The sequence below is a fragment of the Argiope bruennichi genome, chromosome 3, assembly GCF_947563725.1.
Source record: "Argiope bruennichi chromosome 3, qqArgBrue1.1, whole genome shotgun sequence".
In the NCBI taxonomy this organism is placed as follows: domain Eukaryota; kingdom Metazoa; phylum Arthropoda; class Arachnida; order Araneae; family Araneidae; genus Argiope; species Argiope bruennichi.
This window is the reverse complement of record NC_079153.1, coordinates 120,347,434-120,368,442: the sequence shown is the minus strand read 5'-3', so window position 1 is coordinate 120,368,442 and position 21,009 is coordinate 120,347,434. Positions and strand designations below refer to the sequence as shown.

Here is a 21,009-nt window from a genome sequence, read left to right as displayed (position 1 = left end):
TGAAAAAATACTGATTTTGAATTATATTAATTTATTATGAATTAAGGTTTTAATCGCAATATCTCATTACATACTATTCAATAAAAAGTTTAAAATGTTTAATTAATTAGTGCAACATCTAAGAATGCATATGAAATCAACTTTTAAAAGAAAATGTCGCCTTACATCGAGGTTGAATTCATCTTTCCCCAGTGCCAGGGTAAAATTACACTCTTCACTATCTATTTAAGAACAGATAGTATTAATTACATTGAAAATATTAATTATATTAAAATAAAAAAAAAATCTACCAAATGGACAAAATACAAGAAGAGACCTTTCTAATAATATATGCAAATAAGAAAAAAATTATTTCAAAGATTGAACTGTTTGTACCATCAAATTGGCCCTGTCCCTCCTATAATTAATTCCCCTCCCCCTATAATTTTTGGAGATAACTGTTATCGGTTTTGTCTTTCATTTGTCAAAATAAATCCTTTATAAGTTAACCGGAATTTATAGAAGAATTTGTTCCCACATCTGTTGAACTTATAATTAATGGTATTATTTATTTGCGTCTTCCGGAATCAAAATATTTTACTAACTTTCTTGTCGACTCTAATTGTTTATACTGATGCATAACTTTTATATACGCATCTAAACTGAATATTCTATAGAGATTAAAACGTGATCCTCGTGGCGAAAATAGCTCTTCGCACCATGCTTGCTAACTTGAATCTGAATATTTCACACAAATAAAGAGCAAGATTACTTTTCTTTCCGAATTGGGAAAGGTTCTTTTTTTTATATTTGTTTTAATTGCTATTTTTGAGCGCATGTTAAGGTTTGTGTTTCTTTTACATTCCTCTCCCCCCTCCCTTTAAATGAAAGACACAAGGACCGAAAGAGGAAAGGAATGACTTTCGTTAAAACTATCCGCCTTTAACGATCCTATTTCTCGCCAAGATTATTGACTTTTTCAGCTATTAACGAATGTAATGCCTTTCTTTAAAAAATATTTCTGTTTGTTGTTTGATAAGACTGTAAAGTGTGAATCCAACTAAATTAGTTTACTACAAAATAAAAAGCATATTACAGTAGACCCCCGATTATCCGCGCCTGCCCCACTAAGGTTTTTTTTTTTTTTTTTTTCGCTTCCAAGCAAAGAGAAAATGTTTCCATAGCAAGAAGCAAACACAAATGACTGATTTCTTCAAAAAGGTGTAGTTTTACAGTTATGCTTTTGTAATTACATAATACATTATAGTATTAAAACAGTACATATGTATTCATTTTTCTGTGTATCCTTGACGCCTCTCGAAAGTACAAAGCACTTTTCTGTTTTCATTAACAAAATGCATTTTAGGTTAGTTTTGAGTGATATACTAAAATATTAAGCATTAGTTAAACATTTCCTGCTGTTTATTTTACTTTTTATTGTACATAAAACGATTTTTCAAAGTTGGAATGACTGTTTTCTCTTTTGCTATACCCGTTTTTAGCTTTTTTCCGATTATCCGCGATTTTTGTTATCCGTGGCGGTTGCGCCACCGAATTCCGCGGATAATCGGGAGTGTACTGTACTAAATAAAAGCAGAAGAGAAAATCCTACTACGGAGTTAATGATTAGTAAAAATATGCGTCTGAATGTTTTGATGAATAAGTTTGAATTCAAACATAGCATTCATAAACATTGCTTTAGTTAGTATTTCAAACTGAATTAAAATATTATTAAAATTGAAGGAATAAATTACACGAAGATGAAATTGAATCTTTAAAAGGTAATTTTTTAAATCTTAAAACAATACAAAAATTATTTTTTATAAAATAATTGTTTTGGAAGATATAGCCATCGATTTCCGACGGTTAAGCCTGTTTTTGCGATCGATTAAACTTTGTTTGAAATCTCTTTCTTGATTTTTTTTTATATATATCTTTTCCTCTCTGATTGAAAATATTTTTTGGTGATCCGACGAGTCGTTTCAGTAATATTTTGCGTTCCATTAAAGAGTCAGATGGAGCGTTGTATTCAATGCACTTGTAAAAATGTTCAATAAAACAGTCTGAAATTCATATGTTGGTTTATTTACATTTGACTGCTGCCATTCAACAATAAGTAATAAGCGCGATTTCTGCACCATGCACGTTAGCGATTTATATGTATAGATTGAAAGGTTGGTCCCTCCTGCCGATTCGAGAGGTTCGAAAGCATTACACAAGGTGTGTTTTAAGATTTATTTTAAACTAAAATTCCTAAAGATAGGATTATCTTAATATCACCTGGCATTTTTTTAAACTTTATATCAACGAGCTAAAAATCGCTGATAAAATACAGGCAGCGTTTGAAAGAAGTGATCACTAAATAACGGGAGAAAAGTGTATCAAGAAGCATCATTATTTTATTGTCATTCTTTTGAATCGGATCGTTTTACAACAATGTTTTTTAAATTTTTCTTTACGAATCAAATATCGGTTCGAAAAATGCTATCATGGCCACAGAATTAAAAAAAATAATAAAAAAAAGAAAGAAATCACAGATGAGTAGAAGAATTCTAATTTTCAGTAACTGTTTATAGTTAGTAAGTGAACCCTTTTCAAACCCTTTTTAATTCTGAAAAGAAATAAAAAATGCTTTTAAAATATTCGTGCTCACATTTTTAATATTAATCGCCTCAGACGGCCAGCCGATTCACCGGAAATATTGATTATATTTTATTTCAGGTAAATCATTTTTAATAAGTTCATGTTCATGATTCCGTTAAATTGACTGGCATTAAAACCGTGTTATTGAATTCTGTTTATCGTTTTCATGAACTTTCTTGATGGAGACAGTGCTATAAAATCATAGCGCTGTTAAAAATGTCAGTGTTCGTTTCATCTATTGTTTAGTTATTGTAACTTCATTTTTTTTGTCTGTAAGCTACATAGATATTAAACAGAATCCTTCTTTAGCATTAAATGATGGAAAAAAATCGCGAAATTAAATATTTGATGAAATATTTAAAGGTGTTAAAAGAATTAAATATTTAAAGGTAATAATGTAATCAATAGTTCGGAAATAAAAATAAAAAATATATTTTTGAAAATTGCCAAAATTTGGCAGAACTATGTAAAAATTCCAGCAATTTGAAAACGTAAATGTCCGATTCAGCGATCTTTTCAATTTTCCGGTAATGTAACCTTACTTTTTTTACAAGTCTTGCAAACTACGCAGATATTGAGAATCCTTCTTCTATAGCTTTCAATAATGGAAGAAAATCAAACGAATAAGCATTTGATGAAACGATGAAAACGGGTTCAACTTCAGGGAAACAATGTGATCAACTTCTGGAAATCAGGCAAAAAATATATTTTTAAAAATTGCCAAAATTTAGCAAAAATTTGCACGACTATTAAAACTTTATTTCATAAAAAAGATTTTTTTTTTAATTCTAAGATACTGAAAAATTTATTTAAAATATTTTCGGAAGGTATCTCGGAAAAACGTCACAATTCGTCTTAATTAAAATTTAAAAAAAAAAAAGAAAAGAAAAGAAAACACTCCGAGATACGCATTCCTACCCTGTGAAGTACATATGTGCCAAATTTGATAGCTTTAAGTCAGACGTTTTAGTCGATAGAAAGCCAACTCTCTCTCTGTCTGTCTGTCTGTGTGTGTGTGTGTGGGTGTGTCTCTTTCACACACACATTCATCTTTATTATTAGTAGAGATTAAGATGACTATTTCAAATAAAATAACTAAATGGGAACTAAGAATAGTAGTAAGCTTCGAGCAACGCATTTATTTTAAAAATTTTGAAAACAAAAATATTAAATTTAAAAAATTATAGTTCTGTGCGCTTCTCTGCATATATATGAGCAGGATATTTCAAAACACAATGAATTAGTTATATAAAAATATATTATTTCTAATAAAAGGAACACAGATTCTTTTAATATTGCATTTTACAGGATAAAAATCAAAAATTTACTCTTAAAACAAGATAGAATACGGAATTTTTCTATATCGAAAATAAATCATTGAAGTGGAATCTGATAATTTTGATATTTTAAAGTTCTTCATTATCATTTATTTATTTAATCTCCACAGACTTCGCCAATCCCATGTATGGGAGCGAGAATACAGATAATTATCTTTTCAAATATAGAAAAAGTAACAAAAATTGTCACATCAGCCATAAATCAGTGCATTGATGCACTGAAATAAAAATAAAAGAATATTATTAGTTAATTACTACGTAGCACAAACAACTCAAACCTGAGAACATAGATGCCAAGTAGGGAAGCGAACCTCTAGAATCAACATAAAATCAATTACAGAACTTTACTGAGAAATACGTCAAAAGAGAAGCGAGTTCGATACATATCCATCCGAAATTTTTAAATGCATTTTCAAGTTTAATGAGAGACGCATATCTCTATGGATAACTTTCAACCAAATTTTCTTAAATAATTTAGCTTTAATCTTTTCGACTCTAATAATGATATGCAAGTTCTTAAAAATTGAACTATCTGCATCCTCTTTTTTGTACAGATTTACAATTTGGGAGTACAGAACGATTATACAAAGGGACATGTTAAGAAACTAAAAAAAAATATTTTAATAGTATATATGCTTTTAGGATTCATATTCCTTAACTAAATAAGGAAAAGAGTGATTAAAAAATTGTATATATACTTAATTCCTTCCTTCCTCTTTAGCGAATATACCCCTTTTGAGAGAACAGAATAAAATTGTGAATACTAGTTTATGCGGTATGCGGTCAATAAGGATGCGGGAAACAATAATTCAATACTCACAATTGCGGTTATGGTGACAAAATTTCACAATTTACAAATGCAAACACCTACTTTTTTTTTATAGAAACGCAATCTTCACAGTAAAAAAAAGACAGATAATCAATAGTAAAGCAAGCAATTTTATTTTTCACAAATTTTTGAAGTATTCGTTCTCTCATTTAATAACACTTTACAAGCGTTAGGTGATGTATAGCTCTGTAGTTCATAAAATGTGAAGAAGAATCTGTTGAATCTCATATTGGATATCTTTCAAATCAGAGAGAGTTTGTAGATTTGATGCATGCACTTTGGATTTCAAGCACCTCCAGAACAGAAATTCTTTGGAGAAACATCGGGTTACCTTAGCGACTGTGGGAATATGAAATGGCAGAAGAAAATTTCGTCATCAAAATGTTATGGCGATAAATAAACGTTTGACAGATGATTTTTCTTGTAAGCAGCACCATCTTACCCACATGCAAAGTCTTCTGTTATTATTTGTTATACGACATAACTGCTATTATTATTATCTCTACACGACATCAGCTGGACCGTTTTGACACTGTAAATCGAGAATGATGTAGGTGGTCAACATTGATTCATAATGATAATCGTTACCTTAAACTTTCGTCAAGGACAGTTACAAATGGAACAGTGTTCATGTCAAATGACGAGGGAAGTAAAAGCCAAAAATGAAAAGGTGCTTGTTATCCAGCATCACTCAATCACCATTGCTTCGTGTAACGGAAATACGACCATATCACGGGGATTTGGAATTGCAATTATTCACATTAAAGCTGCTATTTAAAGAGATATGTGCCTCGTCTGTCCATATAATGCTCAAAGACCAGCTGTTGTTAGCTCATACCGAATAAGGAATTCAACAGCAAAATCGTTTGTAGTTTTTTATCATCTACTTGCAGCGTCTTAACGTGCTGAAATCGATATAGAAATATACAGAAATCGGAGCGCACCGTATATTTTCCAGACAACAGAATCCGGCACACACAGCACACGTTTGCAACGCATTCATTGCCTCTACCCCTTATATATTTCAGCAACAATCACAATAGGAATGGAAAGTTCCAGGGTGCAACTAGTTTCTTCTAATTTGTGTACCACATACCAATAGCTTGCAATGAATACGATTTGTGATTTTTATAATACACACTTATGCATTTCGTCCATTTTGCTTTTTTTTCCCCAGAAGCTTTACCATTTCACAATGCTGTTTGTCTATGAGGCATGGTTTTCAATTCAAAAGTCAAGAAAGCAAGACACAACAGAATATGTATAGGACAATTGCATCAGCTAAGATAGTGTTTAGAACAATATAGATAGCGCCTGGTTGGTACCCATGGTGAAATCTTCAGGCTGGATTCATAATTATTTCTATAGTTTTTCCACTTCATTCTAAATTTTTTTCCTGTTAATTAATGCACGATAATTTTAAGGTTTATTTAATGTTTTACTTTGGATGACTTCACTTGTGCTTTAGATGTAGCAATATTGGTGCTCTCTAAATGCAATGTTCTTTCCCATACATTCCCCCCCCCTCAGAAATTAGTTTTATAATAGGTTAATTTTATACGTTTTGCTTTTAGCCTTATTTTTTTAATTATTTTTTTCCTATTTATATAATTAACTGCAAATTTTGAATAAAAGAATGTATTTAAACTTGTTAATGAAAAATCTCTTATATTCTGGTTCATAATTTTGTTGGAGGACGAGAGTTATCTTTACTTTTCAACAGCTGGAAGGGGTGGGGGAGAAGTGGAAATGTTTTTATATCTTTTTATTTATTTATTTTTCTTTCTTGCATTATGAGGTATGTGCAGTCTTAAGGGGCGCATCATAACAAATATGGTCATAACAAAACCATCAAAAAATAGTATGGAAGCCAAAATAAGCAAACATTGGTACATAAAAATAGAATTCACCTTTTAAAAACAGGTAAATATATAAAGCAATCTCAAAAATTATTTTCGTCTTGATTATTTAATTCTTCAAAAAAGCTTGAAAGAACTGCCCCAATTCAACAAAAGTCGTTGGTAGATAATAAAAGCGAATCCCAATACCTAAGGAATTAAGTTGATCAAACGCATTCATTATTGATTTTTGGAGTTCACATCACTTTTCCCGACTGAAGTATTTCTAAATATAATTTTGCCAAATATTCACTTTCTTCTTTTACTCTTTGAAGTAGGAATTATTTTATCCTTGAGATTTCCTTCTGGCGGAAAAGGACCTTTCAATCGGAAGCGTGCGCTTTCTCCGTTCCCGAAGTGTTTTGTAGCGAATATTAATGACTGAAAAGGGCCTTTACTTCGTCAAGTCCGCAAAAGAAAGCGCGATATCTCTTTCCGAGAATCCCTATCCTTTCAATATGCCCCGTCTATCTTTTCCATCTCGAGAGATGCTATCGAGACTCCACACGCATGGCCACAATGAATCTCTTTCATGTTCTCTGTGCACTTCGATTTGCTTATGTGCAAAACGCAAAGGAAAACCCTCAAAACATGGCCTTAGGATTAGTTACTTTTTTGGTTTTCGTCATTGACGATTTTTATCGGGTTGCGCGTCTTCCGCCGGACCAATTTCCTCAGTTCCGAAGAAACAAGAAATAATTATAAATCACTTTTTTTTTTTAATTTTTGACGATACGCTGTTTATTTCCTCAAAGTGCGCACAGGAAACATGTTTACCCTTTTTTCGTTCTCTGAAAATGCTTACCGCTGTACTGGGCTAATTAATTTTTTAATTGATCTTTAATAGAAAATTTCAAATTTTTTTTTCTCGATTTGTGTAAATAACAATGATGAATTGGAGAATATTAAATTCAACGGTTTATACAAGAGATGTCTTCAATTCAGAAAAAAAAATATTCAACTCAAATGAAACGCAACTTTTACAAGTCCAAAATCCCTTTAATATTAAATTAAGTACATTTCTAAATCCTTCTGATAAATAAGATAATATCATACCTTATATAAATTATTTCAAATAACATTAAAAAATGTTGAAATTTCTTTATAAAGAATTCTTTGTTTTTGTTATAAGACAACTGTTTCAGGGCATAATTTTTTAGCTATTATTTTATCTTTGATACTTAAATGAATTAACTTGTAATAAAAATAAATAATCAGATTTTTAAGTATCTACAAAAGCAAATCCATTGGTTTCTATCTGCTTAAAGAGAGGGATGAAATGAGTATTGGAACAAAAATACATGGAGAAAAATTTTTTATATTATTTATATTTTTTTATATTTATTTTTTTATTTTATTATATATACTTATTTTAAGAGAAGTTGCTATTATTTTTTTTAATGTTGCAACTGAGTTCATCATTTTAAAAATTTATGAGTTTAAAAGTTCCACAAGAATTTAATTTAATCCAAAAAATACTGAAGAAACTTAATACAGTTAATTACAAGTGTTAAATTCTGAGAATTGCGGCGTTCCCCTCCTCTTGTTTTTAATCCTGTTATAAAATATATTCAATGTTCAGTATTATTGGCAAGGTAACTTAATACATGTAATGTTTTTCACTTAATGAGTCATGCTTAATAACAGATGGTAGCAATGGGAAATTGCCAAAGAAAAGAACAGTCCATGAAAAGCAAATCTTTTTGTTAAGCTGCCCATTTGTTCAATCAACAATCCTTCATTCTTCCCCGATAAGGCACTCGAAGGAATTTTCTAATCCTTCCAAAAAATAGAATGTGGTTTTATATAAGAAAAATAAACAACAAATAACAATCTTTATAGTCGTTATACTATTAATTTTCGAGGATATTCTATATTCTTCCGTATTATAAATAGGTCATTAAATAATATTCTGATACATTTGCTCTAAAACAGATTTTTAAAAGATGATGAGCCTATATTTCATGAATCTAGGAATGCTAGATTCGACATTCGGGTTATTCCAGGACTATAATTCCTATAAATGGTAAACGGCCTTCTGTTTAAAACCTTGTCTGAATACTGCATATTTATATACACTAGTGACTAAAATTGTGGAAACCTTTTTGGAGAAAAAAATAGTTCTAAATTTTGAAAATTCTTAAGTCCCTTTACCTTTCTCGTAACTGCACAAACTTAATTATCAATGGGCAGATAATTTAATAAAATATATAATACAAAAAATTCTTTTATTTCTCTATAAAATGATAAAAAATGTAATTAAATAACAAGAAAAAGAATTAGAACTTGCTTCAAATGATTTGCATTAAATATCATTTTCCTCAGTGTGACTAGTTTAATATATGTGTTTAAAAAGCTAATAATACCTTGTTTTATCGGAACATAAAGAAGAGATTTCCCCTTTTATAAAACCGCAATTAAGTCTTTAACGCAACAAAATAAGTGAAATGATGCACTCAGGCATTTGTATTACTCAGATTATAATTATGAGTGAATCTTATCTCACATATTGAAGAGTATTGTCTTAACAAATTCTTACTATTTCAAACTGTAAAATAAAGATTTCCTTTCGTTATAAAAACTTGTTCTTACAAAATTGCTCACATACCATTGTTATATTTCAAAATATGGCAAAATAATATTTAGCCTTCTTAATTATTCACTTGTCGGTGAAAAGTATATTTGGCCAATCTGCCAACTAAAAATATTTTTTAAAAATATTAACCTAAACAAAGTTTACCTAAGTAAATTGTTAGTCGTGCCTCTTACCTGCTCGTACGAATAGAATAACAGTTAGCTTCAGTTTTCCCTGTCACATCCATGAAGATCTTGATGATAATATAAAATGCTTCAAATGGCTGCGTAAACACATCAGAATGGGCAACAATCATCACCTATGGGATGAAAACAAAGATTCTATTATTCTTCAAAATAGACAGATCTAACGACTAGGGAGTGATGTCTCCATTGAATCCATTCGGAGATTTGTAAACTGATAGACAAAAAAAAGGTACCTTTAAAATCAGAATCTTTCCCTCCCCAAATTATATATATAAAAAAAGAATCAGATCTCTTTCTTGTAATAAAACAATATGCTGTTTGTGTTGAAATGGTGTGCGTCGCTTTTATATTATCAGGTGGGGAACAAGAGGGTCTCTTGGCCACGGACAATGCAGCATCTGCTTCCCCGACAGAGGTTCTTTGAAAGGCGGTCGAACAGTCGGTCCATTGTCCGCACATTGCCGTGCTCTCTCCGTTGCCTCCGTACAATGGGTCTTAATTCTAGGATTGGCAGAGTTGCGATTCACAAAATTAGAGTCGTCTTCACGACTGCTTACGAATATTTGCAAGCATACGAATCATTTCTCTGCCGACTCCTTTCAGCATCATACACACACTCCGGACATTGAAGGATTTGAGTTGAGTAATGCGTCTGTGGGATGAGTATACCGAAATGGATTACAAAATATGGATAACTCGTGACAAAATTAACACGACACCTTTCAATGATATGGGATAAAACATCAGTTTTAATGTATTCTCAAGAGCCTAATTAGACTTTTAATAAAAAGGTAAGAATAATAATTATTTTTTCATCAATATATGTATTGCTATTGAAAGAAAAATAATAAAGGTAACTATTCTTGAGTGAAGCGTTTTAACTCTTTCGTAAAGATGTATACCTGTTGGGAAAATAACCTCTAAATGACGAATGATGTTTTTCAATATATCTTAAGTAATTGATTAATAAGAACCCAATTCTGAGATTTGAATTTCTGCTAAGAATTAAAAAGTTTGTGAGATTATTGGAATGGCACGATGACGGAAGATTGTCAGCCAATGTTGTTATTACTAAACTGAAAATGTAGCAAAAGTTTTGATATGAAAAAAGAAAATAAAGGATACTTTTTATTCAAAATGAAGGGAAATAGGAGAATCAAGGTGTCCTTATTGAATAATGTTGACTTCGAAAAAAACTGTAATGCCTTTTAACGATAAAAATACGCCTGTTTGAACATTTTTTGCCTTTTTATCTGATTCATTCAAACAAAAATTATTGTCTCAGAAAGTAACACCATTTTGAAAACTTATAAATTTTAAACGAAAAAAGTGCATAAAATACTGATATATCCAGGAAACAAAATTGCTGTATGAGCTGAAATACATTTTCTTAATAGAAATGCAAATTTGCTGTACAAAATTGTAAAGTAGTTACAATTTTTCAATTAAACATTCATTTGATAAATCAGATTGGTTTCGTAAAATTTGAAATTTTGTGAAAGTAATCTGAAATTTTAGTTCAAAATCTTTAATCAAGAAATTCACAGTTCTTTTATAAAAATTGATAATGAAAATATGTTTACAAATAAATAATGTTTTGAAAACTTATTTCATAATGATTCATCATTGGATTAATTGTTTGTCCCACGACCATAATTGAAGAATATAATATGTTTCTTGCATTGCATTGATAAACACAAACGCAAGGAAAGACTTAGACAAAAATAAACTAGAAATTGAGATAATATCAATAAAACTTAATTGAAATGATTTCCATCTTCCAAAAAAAGCGCGTATGAATTTTGCTCAGTAAATTAAATATTTTTTGTAGTTGATTACTTTATTATATAATATCCGCTTTTGCTATTCGCCTTTATCTCTCAATCAGCTACCATAAGATTTAAATTTGAATTTTATGTGTTAGAGAGAAAACTTAATAAATATGAAAACTATTTTTTGCTGAAATCAAGCATATATTTTTTTTTTAAATATGGCTATAAAAAATCGAATCCTTCTGAATTGTAATATTTTGTGTACCATAGATTTTTTTCAGATAATTTATGTAATATTTCAAAAATCATTCAGTAAAATTTTCTCTGGTTCTTCATAAAATTCAGTTTTGTCTTCAAAAAGATTTAAATGAGGTAAATAATATTTTATTTTATTACTATCAATAAATGTACTTCTAAAAACAATTATGAATTCTAAATTTTATACAATCCTTCGATTTTATTCATCATATTCACTAAAACTGTCTTGACAATCTAAAGTTTCAGTTTTCTGCGATCAAGTCTGACAGAATTATAAAGCGTTACATAGCATTAATTTAAGACAATTAGTCTTGGGGAAAAGTCCAAACTCTGACTGACGTATTTTCTTCAGAACGGTCGATGGAAAGGTCTAAAATCGTACATTTTTATAGAATAAAGACTTACATTTTCATATCTTAATCAGTTTTAATTGCAAAAGAGTGGAACTTTTTTATTTAAAATATTAGTATCTCAAAAATATTTTATTTAATATGACACAAAACAGAGAATATGTATAAAAATTCAAAATTCGTCATTCATCAGAGCATTTATTGATTCAAATTATATAAAATTATTTATTTCGTTTAAACTATTTTTGATTAGATATATACGCCAATGAATAAAAGTTTTAGAAATTAGTTGTTGGGCTCTGATGAGGTGGAACAATTTTTAAATATTAAACTATGTATGCCTTAAATAAAACTGAATTATTGAATTAATAATATAGTTATTTTAAAAAGTCACAGGAAACTTTTTTTCGCATTAATTTTTTTGAAATCCTACTTCAACATTTATTCCATTTCGTATAAACACATACTGAACATAACACTTTCCCAGGTTTAGTTTGAAGTAAGAGTTAACTTTGAACTTGAGTTTTGTCAACATGATGGCAACGCAACGCTAATTTTTCCCATATACTCATAATGTGCTTGTACAGGTTAAATTTTATTATCATTTTGTGCGAAATAAATTGTTGCAAAATAGCATTAAAATATTTTTAATTAATTAAAAATAGAAACAATTTATACTTTAAGACATTGGTATTTTTGAAAAGATTATTTTTTGTACTTAAATTGATGTAAAAATCAGTTTTGTGCCGTACTATTTTCAGAAATTATAGAGTGAAAAAAGCGAAAATTTCATTTAATTTTTAATTAATTAAAATACTAATTAAAAATTTTAAAAAAATCTCTTCGAGGTGCATATATATATTCTTGTGCGAGAACATATATATTCTTGTCCTCCAAAATATATATGTTCCAAGTTCTGTAGCTCTAAGTCAAAAGATCTGATCTATAGAGCGTCAATATACACACAAAAATTTATTATAAGTAAATCCTTATTGTAAGTAAATGTAACTAATACATAAATAAAGTGGTCTTACAAATAAAATGCAATAAAATTTCTTCTTTTTAATTAAAAAAAATTAATTCTTATTTCTTGTTAAAATTCATATCTGTAGACTTGCATTTTTCTAAACCAGTCACCTTTGATGGCCAGCTGGTTCGCCATGTTTAAAGCTCGCTAGCATTTTCAATTTGGTTATTTATGTAACCATGTCTCTTAATAGTTTCTTCTGCAAAATATTTTTAAATTTATTAGTTTAATTTTAATAGTTATATAACTCATGCTATTGCAGAAATCTTACGTCGTACTGATCATTGTATGTATCTCTCTCGATCATTTTATGTATCTCTCTCTATCAGCTTCTGTAAAATTTGAACTTTTAATTGAAGCAGTTTAAATTTCAATCAGAACAAAAAAATGTTCTCTAAAACTGAACTTTTTTTTAAATATGTATATAGAAAACAATCTTTCAGCATTGAAATCTTTCGTAGCTCACAGAATATTTTTTTATGATTCATGCAATATCTCAAAGAATGATTGAATAAAAGTTTCACTAATTCATCATAAAATTCAGTTTTTAGTTTTAATTTTAAAAAATAGTGATGACGAATAGTGGATTAAATAACGAAAATAATAATATTTTATTTTGCTTTAGTCATTAAATATACTTCTGAAAAGTCATGATGTCTAAATTTTATACGATCTTGTCTTCCTTAGGAATCATATTCAGTGAAATATTCTGAAAAAAAGTGAAATAAATAAATAAAATATTCCTATCTTCTGCGATCAAATCCGATTTATGAAATTTTGAATATCACTATTTTAAAGCATCAACAATTTCATAATTTTAGACCAATCAACCTTGGGGGAAACTGCTTGCGCTGATTTGTCTTTTTTTAGGTAATGGAGTGGTCAAAAATCGTACATTTTTATCAGATAATATTTAATCGCAATAGAGTGGATCTTTCTGTTTATTTAAAATGTTTTTTCTCAAGAATATTTTACTAAATATGACTCATAAGTTCGAGGATCTTCATAAAAATATAAAATTCGTTAATCATCAGAACATTTATTGATTCAAACTGCATAACATATAATTATTTACCTTATATTGACAATTATTTATTAGACATATATGCTTATTACAAAAAGTTAAGAATTAACTCCTGCATTCTGATTAGATTGGATATCCTGCATATAATAAACTATATCTGTCTTCAATAAAACTGAATTGTTGAATTAATTATATAGATAATTTTTCTCAAATACTTTGGGGCATATTTCTGCATAAAAACTATTTTTAAATTAAAAAAAAAAACTTTTCAATGATGTCAGTTTTATCACTGTACAATTTTTTAATTATATATAATAAGCGTTTAAATATAATTTGCAGCTTTGGCTTTCATAAATTCTATAATAATTTCTTTTAAACATACGACGCGTTACAATGATTTTAAATATATTTTTTGAGTACGTTACTGCTTTCTTCACTATTACGAACAAATTTCTGAAATTTATATAAGAACAAACCTAACAAGAATAAAACACAGAGTCTTTAAGCTAACAAATATACCTTGATTAAAAAAAATAAACAAATATATATATTATGTTCAATGCCGCAAATTTCATTTCGAGATATTAAATTTAAATTTCTGATCTTTAAACCACTAACCTTTTTTTAAAAAATTTTTTATCCGGTTTCTTTATCATTTCTATGAAAATTAATAAACTTAAGGTTAATTGTCATCAGTACAGTTTTCCCAAAATATTTAGAAGCTATTTTAGTTCATTTTTGACATTTCAAATACGCTACTACTATAGCCAATAAAGTAAATGTTTCCCAAACTCGTATGAGACATTTTCAAATAGTTGACCCGTCTGTATGATGTGTTTTACATTAAAACCAAGGCATAAACATAAACAAGGAGAATTTAATTTTCGGCCTTCATTGCAAACTAATTTATCTCCTTCCCATAGTTTTGACATAATATTACGTGCTATAAAAAGACATTTAGCCATTACCGAAGTAAAAAAAAGGAACTGAAAGTTTTAAAAAGAATAGTTTCTATTCTTTAGAGAGTCGTTTATCTAAACTCCTTTTGTGAAACTGTTGGTCCCAAATATTGTAGAAATGAGAAACTTGGGAACGTAAAATAAAGAAAAGTGTATTAAAGTTAATTTTATTGTCTTATTCAGCGGAAGGAAATTGCAATTAAACAAAACATGAAATGAAATGTATCGTAAAAAAGGAAAGAAAGGAGCAAAATCTTATTAAATGCTCATTAGCTAGACATAACCGGTCTCAATGATAGGGCCTCTTTTACAATCAATCCTTTTAAGAAGGATAATTTCATATTATTAGTGATAAAAATTCTTTTTATGCCATTTCGGATTCAAATGTTGTATTTTAATCACCCTTTATTTGCGGGACTTAAAATGAAGTGGATGCAATGATCTGCATCACGAATTTCGCTTAGGAACCGGTCACAATATACATAGCGTCGTGGGTGATCTCTACTTTAAAGGTTCGAAAAATATCTTATTCACAGTTTCGTACCAAAATGCTTGTGAGTTTGTGATGTATAAGCGGTACCGTTTTTAATCAAGCATGGAAAATAATGAGCATCGTGAAAGCATCGTTTCATATATTTTCACAGATGTAAAAACAAAGTTTGTCGTCTATTGTGAAAGCATTGAGACTCGTCAACAACGTATACATTGTTTCACTTTTAATCTGGTCTCTTCACCTTCTTTGTATTTGCTTGATTTGAATAGTCTGAAGCATATTATTTATGAGAATTTTTTTACGCAGTAACTCTTTTGTGCACTTTCATTCGTTACAGATTTGAATATTCAAGATTTATTTACCTATTTGATTCCCTGCTTAAAAAGATACTTAAGAGCAGTTTTCTCTACACTAATCTATTTTAAATTTTTTATGTAACACTTGACTTTACTTAAAGAGCTACTTAATTTAAATATAAAATATAAATCATTTACTTCTTCATATTTAAAAAAATCGTAAGCATGAATAATAAATTATTATTTATTAATTTAAATCTTTTGAATTGTTAATTTGAATCTATTAATTTTAATACTTACAATTAAAAAAAATGCTGCGGTTCATTAATAGTCTTTTAAATAGGTAATTCTTAAAAAAATTATAAGTGTTCAGTTAAAAATTTAATCGTAGAAGGTAAATATATTATCGAAGATTTAAACTGTATTTATCATGCAGGTTCAGAAGAAAATGACAATTTAAGCATTTTAATTGAAAGTTACTTTTCTCATGTTTTCCAAAGGGTGTTCAAATGGTTGGTTTCAATTGATTCAGCGTTGTTATGGGGCGAGTTACTTCCATTTCAGTGGCGGGATGTGCCTCCTATGAAAGGGATTATACTGCAGCCAGTAATGGACTTTTTGTATAACGACGGCAGTCATTCAGTTTACTTTGGCGCTTCGGCAGGGTGAGAGTAATTCTTAGATGATCCCTTTTCTAATCCTCTCTCTGTTTTATTTTCTATAAAACAGAGAGAGCATCATGAGAAGACAAATATAAGCTTACTCTAAGAAGACTGAAACTTTTCCCCACTATATGCATTTTTTTAAGTGGATAAGTCCCAAAATAGTCCTAGTGTTGCTTTAAAATGGGACGTTAATATAACTAAAACTAAACTAAACTCAAGCGGATAAATTTTCGAATCCCATGTACGTTAGAAAAATTTCTCCGCTATCTTAAAGTTGAAATATTAGAAAAAGAGATTCAAAAAAAAAAAGAGATTACAAAAAAAAAAAAAAAAAGAATTTCAGTTTAAAATAGAAATTTTTAAGACAAGATTATTTTTTGAAACAAAATGAAAAATACAAAAGAAGCATGTAAATAATTTCATGAAATAAACATTTCTTGGTTCACAATGTAAGAAACTCCGCCTCAAAATCTTGACAAAAGACTTCCTTTATTAACATTAATAATTTAACTGCAGTTATAAAAAGATTCTATACCTTTTCGCTAATCTTATTCCGATACTTTTATTTTTCTGTACTATAAACGTCTAATTTCCTGTTACTCACTTTAAAATGTAGCAAGTTTTTCAAAACATAATAAAACATTCAAATGTCACTTGATTTCAAAATAAATTATTGCGAAGTTAGTGGTACTTTGCATGTATGCTCAACTTCAAACGGCAAGTTACCTACACTTTATACACTACATGCATTTTAAAATAATGAATCTGAAATCCATTAAATGGTAATAAGTTTCCTATAACATAATTATGTCTAAATGCATTCCACTTCACATAAGTATCAGTAATGCTATAAAGTTACTGCTAATCTCTTTATTTTTTATTCATATTTTGATAGACTTGCATCAGATAAATATCTAATATAACTCAGATAATAGACTAGAATGGTATAATATATATTCGCCAAAAATACCAGAACACATTTTCACATTAGAAAATCTTCTTACTCAAACGGAGAAGTCACAAATCAAGATTCAGATGTCTCTGTTTATTATAATGAAAAAATTGTATCTTTTTGTTTCATATTTATTTGAGTGATGGTGTCAATGTACGTTTTCTCACCCTAAATATAAGTAGAGACTATTGAAGTCTGTGGAACTACAGAACATTTTAATTTTAGTTATAGAAGCCACTTAGAATTAGAATTGGGAGTTACTTGTTGGAGGTATTGACTAATTTTAAGTTTTCAATAAAAAACTTCAAACAAAAGATTTCAACTCAACCTATCTCAAATTATGGCGATTTGAGCGAGATTCTGCTTCTATTTAAAAGGAAAATATATAATACAGACAAATGAATAACTATTACACGTTTTTCACTAACAATAATGCCAATTTCTTATTCAATTAAGATTTAGATTCTATTATAAAATTTTAATGACTAATTATATCAAATAGTCCATGGCTTCAATTTCACTTAAATATCACTTGCCAAGCATTCGCTTCTCCTTCTCTAATAGAAAGAAAAAGGAGGGGGGGGGGAGGTTATGTAAAAGTTCCAATTTCAGCTTCTGAAACTAAATTAAAGGTGTCGTTCGCTAAACATCAACAAATTAAATTAGGTTTTGGAATCTCAAATAGACTTAAATGAAAAGAAGTGAGCAGACTGAAACGGAGCTTGTGATTCATCGCTGCCCGAAGCCTCCACCCACCTGGACAAGAGACTAATAACAGCAGAACATGAATATTTATGTCCCAAGCACCAGTTCCGGGTCCTCACGACAAGAAGACCGAACATTAATGCCGAATTAATTACCCCCTCGCTCCGACAAAGAGATGTCTTTGTCGGCGAGCGCCATGAGGCCCGCATTTAGCGAAGATGTGGACTCGGTCTGTGCCGTGGGAGGCAGAGAGGACCGCCGCATGGCTTCTCCCCGCTTCCCCCCGACTCAGCAGTGGGGCTATGTTTGACAAGAGCCGCGTAGCTTTGCAAGGTCAGATGGACCTTTTTTTTTTTTTTTAACATTAGCATTTTTATTTTAGTTTTCTTTGAGATATGGGAAAGGATATAGAATTTTTTTTCTCTCTTTTCTGCCCCACAAGCGTTTTCTTTTTCTTAGTTTTAGAGGAAATGTTAAAATTAACCTCACATAGAGTAGAATGAATGAGTTCTTGCGTAACAATTTTAGACGAAAAAATTGCGTAATCATAACAAAAAAAGTAAGCTACAGTATTTCATTTAACGCCAGATTAATTACTCGAACGAAACCTATTTTTTACAAAGGAACATTAAAAATTTGTAAAGAGTGTTTAGAATAGTTTATCCATATCTGGCCCTTGAACTAATAAAACTTAATCAACTAATCTTATGATTATTCAATAGCAATAGTTTCAAAATTCCAAACTTCAGAAAAAAATGTTTCATTTACTTTGGGGAAATTATTTACAAATTAATATCTTATTATACGAAGATTATGCCATCCATTAATTAGATAAATATGATAAAAAATGAAGAATTATCAATTAAAATGTCTGAAATCTTGTACTTTTTATCAACAAAATCCGAAATCCCTTTTTCTCTTAATTTATACTGATATTACAATGTGTATTTGTGACAAAAAACATTGTTTCCAAAGGCAAATTTAAAGATATGTGCTTACCCTTCCCACAGCGTCTGCGAGTTTTTTTTAAATTTTAGTATTTAAGTATATGTAGGACTTAAAGATTTTTTTCCTTACAGCTACAATAAAAAAGATAATTCTTCGTTAATGAAATTAAAGTATCTTTCAGAAGCTTCATAACTAATTTTATCTTTAATAAGAGAATAAGACCATTTGATGATTTTTCAAAAGCAGTTAATCTATATTTGTGTTATAAGAGAAGAAATCATACATTTTATTATACTGTAAAGGAACAATAATTGTTATGAATCTTTTCGAAATTACCGCAATTATGGTAAAAATCAATCAGTAAATTTTAAATAATTAATTAAAATCTAAGCTGTTTATGTTCAAATCAGCTTAGTCAATATTCTTAACTGAACAAGTTTCTCTTTTATTACTTTTGTATATTTTTAATATGTGATTACTCTCTAGATTTCAATAAATAAAATTAAATCCATAAAATATTTTATAGATCGATTAATGCTGAAGAAATTTTATATTACAATAGAGGATTATGAATTATAGTGATGTCGCGACAGACTAATTAATTATTTTTATTTTCCAAAAAAAATTTAACAAACATTAACAATGAAGTCCGTATATGATGCCATGATAATGAAAATCATTAATTTTTTAAAAATGTACTGTAATTATTAATTCAGAAATATGGGAAATTTACGCTCGTATAGTTAATATACCTTACATTTTGCATTTTATACAACATTACATTTGTTTCTATCAAGTAAATTCGAAAACGCCATCATTTGTAAATTTATGCATTTTTTAATGCATGATAATCACAACGGAAAGACATTCGCAAAAAATTCTTGCGCATTAGAATTCTAACTCAATCTTTCAAAAATTTTATTAATTATTGATAGACACTTCCACTAATGGAATAAAGTGCAAGCAAGAATAATTAATTTCTGATGGTATCGTTAGTTTCTAATAATAGTAAATTTCATATCATTATCAAATCACTCCAGAAATTACCTACGGACGCGCATTTAGTTTGATGAGATATTTTCTCATGAGTGTGAAACAAAGGAAGCGATTATGGTAAAAATAAATCCTCAGGCAGAAGAAAAATATAATTAAGAGATGGGAATAAAGAGTAAATTTTTGTGCATATACGCTAACATAGTCAGTTAGATCCTCATTTAGGTATACACGAAACAAGAATAAAAACTAATTTGAAAGAGAATATTTCATTACCTGTCATAAAGATATCTTCTCATGCTCTAAACAAAAGCATTATTCATTTAGTAATTAATAATAATAATTAATTTAATAATTCTTATTATATTCAATGTAGAAAACACTCATTAGAATATCATATCCTATACAATTTTTCCTCATTAATATAAATTATTGTTTTTGGCTTCACTGTGAGAATAGCACCAGCTTAATTCTGCAGAGCTTATTGAAAAATGAAATATTAAGGTAATTTAGTTAAATCTTCTTAATAATTAATTATGGAAATCATTGTAATAAAAACAACACTTTCCATTTTTTTTCCAATTGCATCCCTTCTATTCTAAGCTCCAGTTTAGTCGGATTTTTTTTTATCTTTATTACCCATTTTGCCTGCAAAAATTTCTAGGACAACATCCACGGTGAACACTTTTTTTCGCGATGTTAAATATACACATAAATATGAAAATTAAATAGAAAAATGAAATAATAATTCATCACAAACAAAGATATTATACTTTCTTGAAAAATTTAAAAAACACTGGAAATAAAAGGCTTTCTAATTTTTATTTAAGGGAAATTAGAGAGCCAATTGAAATTAAAAATTCCTAATACTAGCATTCTCTGTTCGGTCTCGCGACTCATATGTCCATGAATCCGCATTTAAAATACCCAGATTTGCAAAGCTGAAGAAGTGTAAATATCAGATTCTGTATATTCAATTGGTATTCCTCCAGCAATAACAAAAAAATTGTTGATAAAGAATTTTGTTACAACCGAAGACACATTTTGTCAGATAATATAATTTAATTAAAGTTGAAAAGTAAGGAGTAGTGAGTGGTGTC

General features: G+C 29.0%; 2 protein-coding genes across 5 annotated transcripts in view; one reads left to right on the top strand and one right to left on the bottom strand.

The window, feature by feature from the left end:
• LOC129963608 (transcription factor SOX-8-like) overlaps positions 1–9,580 on the bottom strand; it is a 119,655-nt gene extending 110,075 nt beyond the window's left edge. The window contains exon 1 of the mRNA XM_056078077.1: positions 9,456–9,580. Within this exon, the coding sequence (XP_055934052.1) occupies positions 9,456–9,577 (122 nt within the window). The 5' untranslated portion in view covers positions 9,578–9,580. The remainder of the gene's footprint in view (positions 1–9,455) is intronic.
• LOC129963610 (longitudinals lacking protein, isoforms H/M/V-like) overlaps positions 1–21,009 on the top strand; it is a 160,084-nt gene that overhangs the window by 74,356 nt on the left and 64,719 nt on the right. Inside the window, exon 1 of one of the 4 annotated variants that reach the window (XM_056078078.1) lies at positions 10,040–10,258. The exons of 2 other annotated variants lie outside the window; for them this stretch is intronic. The gene's annotated coding sequence lies outside the window, so the exon portion shown is untranslated. Of the gene's footprint in view, positions 1–10,039; positions 10,259–18,285; positions 18,302–21,009 lie in introns of those variants that run through there. One more of the 4 variants, XM_056078082.1, reaches the window with a different exon arrangement.